Source organism: Drosophila mauritiana, chromosome 3R (assembly GCF_004382145.1).
Source record: "Drosophila mauritiana strain mau12 chromosome 3R, ASM438214v1, whole genome shotgun sequence".
NCBI lineage: Eukaryota > Metazoa > Arthropoda > Insecta > Diptera > Drosophilidae > Drosophila > Drosophila mauritiana.
Window position 1 is genome coordinate 11,917,372 of NC_046670.1, and position 7,796 is coordinate 11,925,167.

Genomic DNA, 7,796 nt, shown 5'->3' on the forward strand with positions numbered 1-7,796 from the left:
AAGCGCAGCACATTTGTTGCCTCCTTGCTGGATCCCCAATAAAAATGCCTTCCTGATTAGCGTGCTCAGCATGTGCCGTGAACTTGTCTTATCTCCCCGGCTTGGCTTAGACCAATCCCCACCACATCTCGGAAAACTCGAGAAGAAATTTATAATATATCGCTGGGCTAACAAAGGGGATTGCTCATAAGCCAAATAAAGAGTGGGATGTGAGGCCAAAGAAATTATGTCACAGCTTACTGAGATTTTGTCGAATACTTGAGGAAAAAGCGAAGGAGACAAAAATATAAAAACAGTTGAGAAAATGCTTTGAAAAATCGGCTTAGTTGTGGTAGATTGCACTGGTTGAACTGATAATATATTTGTTGAAAAAAAATACCTATGTAAAACTTAACAATACTAATACGGATATTTTATTGCACACGTACTTCACACAAATAGACACTACACTTTATATTTCGATTAAGATACATTCAATAGAGTTGAAGTGGTACGCCCAAGGAAGATTTTATATGAAGTGAGCGCACATTCTGCCAGTTATCCTTCAGCAAGGACACTAAGAAGTTGATCGATATTGCTATGTTTCGAGCTAGTTCCTCTGGGTTCATGCCAACATGGCCAACATTAACGGAAAGACATTCCATCCTTTTCATATGCTTCTTTTTGGTAGATAGTATATTGATTTTGTAGCTCATGGATTCCCCATGAGCCAAAGGAGTGAGAAACTTGCCCGCATTGGTGAGCCCAGGACTCAGTAGCCTTGGGATCTGCTTGATTATCGATTCGGAGGCTAGGAAGACATCATAAGCTTTGGACAACTTCTTTGTCAACTTGGGATCTTTGTTCAGCCTTTTCAAAGCCTCCACATCCAGGCAGTCAACTCCTATGGCTTTGGCCTCATAACAGTGCTCCTGATCCCCGAAGACGCAGACCTTTAGCTGTGGAACCGCCAGGTGATGCAATAGTATACTTCCATGGAACCGCTTGCATTTGTCAGGATCATAGTCCCTCAGCCCAATCTGCAGCTCCACCGTCTCCAGGCAGTCTGGTCCTTTGGCCTGTGAGTTAAGCAGGATATTTTTGACAGCAGCGTAAATCGCATCGCGAGAAACTTTCGACACCATAATTTATGAACAGCTGAGAGCAACAAAAATATTTAAACAATTTAACAGAAAAATTGAGTATTTTGTGGACCTGTCTACTAGACATTTAAGATGTGGGTATCTTTTGACCAATTCAAAATTCACATTTTTCAAAGTTATTTAATATCTAACCATTGTTGAAAATATTAAAACAATACCACTTATTACCTAAACTTTCAAATTTAATTGAAGTCGATTCATTTATTTTGTGCATCTATAAAGTCATTAGCTCAATTCGCAGAAACTCATAAATCGCTTGGCCGAATTCCTTGCAGTGCTGCAGCTCGTTGTGTCCTTATGGTTCCAGGCTGTGCATAATTGATTGGCCAAACTGCAATCGATTTTCCGACCTGAGGCTCCAGTGCACTTCGCCACCGGCGAAATTGTAAATTCCAAATGCCGCACGCCAGATGCCACTTTCCACTCGAAATCCGGCAGCTGAGCTGGTTAGGTTCAGCAGTTCAGCAGTTCAGAGGTTCAGGTCAGTTCTACTCAGGTGAGATGGGTTCGGTTTCCTTCGGTTGGGCTGACATCCGCCGAGTTTTGCGCTAATTAGGGGAGTGTTGCCGCCAGGTTTTTGGGCCAGCACTTTTGCAGCGTTGACAACATTTGTCGTCCTGGGGTCAGAATGCAGTTGGAAATGCAGGCAGGGCTTTCTGGCTTGTGTGTAATTATAAACGGAATTATAAGCTGTGGCCGTGCTCCGTGTGCAGCGGAGATTAAAGTGGAAATTGCAATTCTGGCTGCTCTCTGCTGTCTGCTATGATCAAGATCCTTGTAACGGGAGGATGTGCACGGACATCACGGCGACGATGAGGATTTGTTACCTGCCACTGCTAATTTACACATTTTGATTGCTCCCGACTGCCGATGGGGAATCACCGCCCCACACAATTCCCATTCAGCCGCATTGTCGCCTTCACTGATAACATTATAGGGCATTTTTCTACAGCTTAATGCATAATTTGCGTCCAGGGAATAAAGGCAGCGAGCAGTAGCAAAACAGCTAGAAAAGCATACCTAAATAAGTAAATTAAATAAGTAAATCTTAGTAATAAGAAAAATTACATTTATAGATCTCATATAATGATTACACCTAAAGAATCAATATTATGATGTATGAGAAATCGTTATAATAGAGTTGAAAATAATTACATTTTATTTTCATTGATATGTATGGTATACCACACTGTTCTTTCCAGTGTAGCACTTTCGCAAGCCCAAGTCGACGATTTTCCGGGTGGCGATGGGTGACTGCTTTGGAAGTACTTACTGCCCTTAGATTATTTCACGTTGAGCTGCTTATTGGGCGGCATTTTCGGGATTTGCCTCTGCCAAGGAGCCTAGTTGCTCGACTCTGGCTTTCCTCCTTATCAAGATGTTGCTACTATTTTCTCGATTCCAATTGAATTGTCACCAAAGTGGGAGAAGTTAAGCCATTGCTGGTACGATTACAGGCTAATGGCAAGTGATGTATCAAAATCGAAGGCGAATTAAATGAGAAAAAATTGTGTCTTCTATGTTTTGCTAATTTGCCTCCTTCTTCAGCAATAAAAATTAGTTTAAAACGCTTTCGAACCAGCACTAAATTGCTAGCTTTATAAAGTGGTTATATCTCATCCAAAGGAAGTTCCATCAGCTATCATCTGCCATTTGTAGAAGCTGACCCTCCCACAAGCCATCGCACAACTCACAAATGTTAAATGTCCTCCGTGTACTGATAGTCGATTTGTAAATGCCGAAACGTTCAATGTCCTTCTTCGGCCATATCATCTAGAATACAGTATGTGTGCGAATATATTCCCTGGCCAAAGACATAGCCAGAGTTTTTCGCATTTTTGCACTTTCGGGCCAAACCTTTTTCTAATAGCAAATGTCAATTTATTTGGGGTAGAGGGAAAAAACTAATAAGCAAATACTTCGCATAATTTGGTCTGAAGCTTCAGGACTTTAACACGCCAGGGGACAGGGACTTTTGGGCTCGGACCACTGACGTAATCAAATCGACTATCAGTAAGAGATATGTATGCGCATCAATGTGCCCGAAGGGTTGGGGGCGGCCCCATTCGCCCCATATTCTTCCTATATCACCTCCCCTTTTTTTGGCCCCATATATCCACCCACATATATGTATATCCGCATCCGATGGCCATGGCAAACAATTTGGACGAGAAAGGGACACACTGGGTGCCATGCCTGCAGCTGAATCTTTTTTTGAACTGTCCCTAACAGTGCGTAAATTGCCATTTTCAAATACATTTCAATCCACACATACATATCAGAATGTATATTCCGAGAATTTTTCGGGGGACAACAAAAGTTTAAATACTCTTGGCGAGGCTATATCAAACTTGCCAAATGGTCGTTGAATGTTTTGCATTGCAAATCGATAAAGGGAATTAGCTTAACAGCAGTTAAACTCGTGTATTGTAAATAAATATGATTTTTGTTTTACACTTTAAATGCCTAAAGGGAATATATATCAAAGTCGTTCCGACGAGGTTTAAAAAATAAGTAAAATATATAGTTATCTAACTGGGCACATATATCGTTCTGTATACAACCAAAACCGTGGTTGACTTTGGCATTCTTTGTCTATCCAGTTTTCATTTTTCTGTAATATGTTACCTAATTATTTATTAATCCGTCTTCAGTCAGCGAATCGGAACGTCGTCAAATATTTATGAAAAGTCCCTCTGGCATTGCGTAGATTTTTCTTTATGTATGGCGCTGAAGTTCTTGGGATGAATGCGATTTTTATTGCTTCTGACGCCTGACCTTTCCTATGTCAATCAGCTTCGAATGGCGACTGCTGGCGGATCTCGCATTCCGCATACGCCCTGATGGCCCGTTCTCGTAATGCGAGTGCCAAACAAAAACTTCAATTGTCAACTGCTGACGCCTGATTCACGCTTCTGTTTGTTGCTGCCACTGCTGTTGTGTTTTGCCCTGTTATTGTACTGTCATTTTATCGCCGGCGTAGACTGTCTTTGATCTCGGCACGCGCCTCGAACTATGCAAACCATTTTCCACCACCCCCACCGTTCGACCTTTTCGCACGCACGTGCCTGAAATGTCAGCGTCGATTTTCACACCCACACATGGTCACATTTGGAAAAGTTTGGCATACCTTCGGACCACCAAAGACCAGGCTTGGTGGATGATGGTCTGGTAATAGTATTGAAATTCTATAGGAATTTTATAGATTTTTCAAGGCTTAGAAACCCATTTTAAGCAACTGCTAGATTTTTCACACTAATTTGCAAAATAGTATTTCAACGAAATCATCATTAACTTATTTTACGAACTTTCCATCATAACATCGAGGTATCATAATCCCCGAACTGAAAAAGCTTTACATCAGTACCTTGAGTAGGTTAACAACATCCACTCATAACATCCCACCGAATAGTTGCTGCTCCACCATTATGTTTTATAATAATTTTACAACCGGTGTGATATTTAGAATACGACCGAAAGTTGCTTCATCGTTTCGGTTTTTAGGGAAAGTTTGCCATGGCCACAGCATATCTCCCTTGCCCACCAAATGTGGTTTTTAGTTGCAGGAGTGGGCGGATGGTGGCCAAAGTTGGTAGCAGCGCCACATGGCAGATGTGTTTGGCTGCCGTTGCTGTTGTTTCCTTTTTTTTATAGTGCTGGCCATAAAGTACTTAAAAGTTTCATTTTACGCCTATTTTTCTGGACGAGAGCCCCATTACCAGAGAGCGAGAGAGAGGGAGACACCAAGTGACCAACTGACCTGGCCGGAATTCACCAGATTTGCCTGTCCGCCTCTGGTTGGCAAAAATCCAATTTGCCAACATTTTAACAATCATTGCCGTCGGGCACTTCAGCAACTCATATTGTGGCCATCCACTTTTAATTGCTTGCCTAAACAAATAATATTTGAGTAGCATATTTCTAGAGATTTGGTTGGTTGGCACACAGAAAACAAATGCGATCAAATGTTTTTGTTTTTTATCTGTAGCTGTCTTTTGTATTTTGGACACCCAAAAGGATTACAAGTAAAGGAGGAGCTGTTTTCCCTTTCAAATTTGCTTCGCATTTGTTGGGTTGAACATTTTGTTCAAGTGCACCAATTAATAGCTGAGAAAAAGCGTAAAGTGGTATTAAGACAGCCAAAAGGTCAAGGGAATGGGCCAAGACGCTAGACGATTGGCATGTAAATTGCCCGTCAGCTCGTCGAGAGCTCCAAACTGGAACTCATCCTTCCGCACAGAAAGTTGTGCCTATCAATATGCCGGCCTGATGAATGCCATCATCATCATCATCATCTTGGTTCGTCGTAGTAAAAATTTTAATAACTGTATTCTGCAGAGGACATTGAATGTCCTGAGCCAGCTTGTTTATATTTCCTTTCGCGGCCTCACTGCGCCGAAAGTTTTTTAACAATTTATTTTTATTTTAGATACATTTTTTAGCAGCTCCCTCGGTTTCGCCTTTTGCCATTTGCTCCACTTAAATACAAAACGTCCGCCCGCCTGCTAATGGCTTTTCTGCCCGGAAAACTGGGCGTGGCAAAGTGGAGAGAATCTGGTTCGGTTTGGCGGTTCTCGTAAACTATGAGTGCTTTGGCCTGAGTGGGCAGAATGGAAAACGGAAAACTGATAGCGAAATATTCTTGTGCTTCAGCTGCGGATCAATGCAACATGGCTCCTTGCGTGGCCACTTAAAAATGGTAAGGCAAATTTATCATGATTGTGGTGGAGAATTTTTAGAAAGCTTAAAAAACTCTGAGATGGTCAAAGAAAACTTATAAATGGCTGAAATTGGATTAAATCTGTCTGCCATTGAGAGTCAAATTAATCGAGATAGATATTAAAGCTGGTTGGTTCACCAACTATGAAGCATCTCAGAATTATTTTTGTTTTTAAATACTTTTATTTGAATAATATTTTAATATTTACAAATAATTATATTGTTTAGCATCTGCTTTGCTTTTTGTTTTATAGGCAAGCATTAAACTTGTTTAAACTTAAAGTAAGATAGCATGAATGTGGCTTCATCTTTATGTGGCAACCTTTTGTGGACGACCTTTGTGCGGCTTGAATGCAAAATTGGTTGCACCCTGCGAATGCCATCGTCATTGTGCCATTTTTATGTGAGCTAATAAAAATGCAAAATGAGTGCCAACTAAAGTAAACATAAATCGCATAAAATACAAATTAAATGCTTGCCCAATGGGGCGACACTCCTCACTTTTCCCCATTCTTCTGCTTTCTTTTTCCACCGTCTCCTATTCTCTGTCTCCTATGCATATCGGCCATTTATATGCGGTGCTTTCTGTCTACGTAATTGTCCTGCCGCCCCACCTCCGCCCCCTTTCGCATTCTCTGTTGTGGGTGTCGCCCTTGTGGCCTGGCATTCCATGGATTGCTTAGTTTCTTCGGGCAGACTCCTGCACTGCAGTAAAACTTTCTACTATCATATATTGGAAGAATTAAGAATTCGATAAATTATAGGAATTTCCTTCTTACTGAGTCAAAATAGAATCCCTCAGTCCTTGACCTATGTATGTATACCTTATGTACATTAATTGTTATGCCCATTTTTCCCAGTGTACTCTCTTTTCCTGCTTTTGGCCAGCTGCATGTCTATGCATGCAAAATGTTTTTCATGCTCGAGACTTCGCCAGGCGGCAAAAGGACCAAGGGGTGGGGGGGGAATAGGAGGCGACTCGAACTGTGGGATCTCGTTTCCAGTTGCTTTCTACTTTTTGTGTTTGCACAAGTGTCCGTTGCGGTTGAAAGGTGAACATGACGTTGGCACATTGCAGGTGCTCACCGTGCCACAACACCGACCCAATCCGCACCCTGCATCCCACACACTGCCCCCTGTGTGTTAGATGAAAAATAAACACTATGCAGCATGTCCAGCTCCGACATTTCCCCTTTTTTCTTTGGCATTCTTTGGCGCCCCCTGCTCAAGATGATTTACAATGCTTTGTGCTTCTACCTGTCTGGCCACTCACCCCCTTAATTTGCCCCCTTAATGTCCCCTATTCAATCGCTTTTCACTCCCCTTTCACTCCCCCTAATCTACCGAACTCATTTACCTGCCTCCTTGCGCTTGTCGCATAATCGTTTCGGTCTTAAAGGCTACGCCATCGGTTGAACATGCATTGAAAGGCATTCCCCCGGCGGTTGATCCTTGCCACGCCCCCATTGCCCACCCCTTTTCCGTCCTTGCATAATGAAAAACAACACAGCACGAGGAAAAAATGAGGAAAATCGAGAAGAAAATAATAATAAAGCACTTGAAACAAACGTTTTCAGTAAATTTAACATTAGCTCCTTTTGTTGGGCCATAAAAAATTCGCCAGCCAGAAGGAGCTAGGCGATGGTTACACTGAGCACTAATTGGGGAACTAAAATGTTGACGTTAATCTTAAGCTCTTTCTAAGACGGGGAGACTTAAATACGTAACTCCTTTCAATCCGACATACGGAAAGTATTCTTTTTGATCACATTTATATCTCATACGTTACTTTGAATACATGTTTCCTACAAACCAAAAAGTTGCTTGGCTGTATAAACAATACAACAGCGGGGAACTTTTGTTTCCTAAGTGGACCCTTTCTAATTTTGTCAGTGCATGACTTTTGCGTGCGCTCCAGCGAGCGGCGGCTAAAAA

At 41.8% G+C, this 7,796-nt stretch overlaps 1 protein-coding gene across 1 annotated transcript; it reads right to left on the bottom strand.

Moving 5' to 3' along the window:
• Nucleotides 1-390: 390 nt before the first annotated feature.
• On the bottom strand, nucleotides 391-1,214 carry LOC117143775 (60S ribosomal protein L10a-2). The gene has a single exon (XM_033308603.1). It carries the CDS (start codon nucleotides 1,122-1,124, stop codon nucleotides 474-476), a length of 651 nt encoding a protein of 216 aa, XP_033164494.1. The 5' UTR covers nucleotides 1,125-1,214; the 3' UTR covers nucleotides 391-473.
• Nucleotides 1,215-7,796: the final 6,582 nt, after the last annotated feature.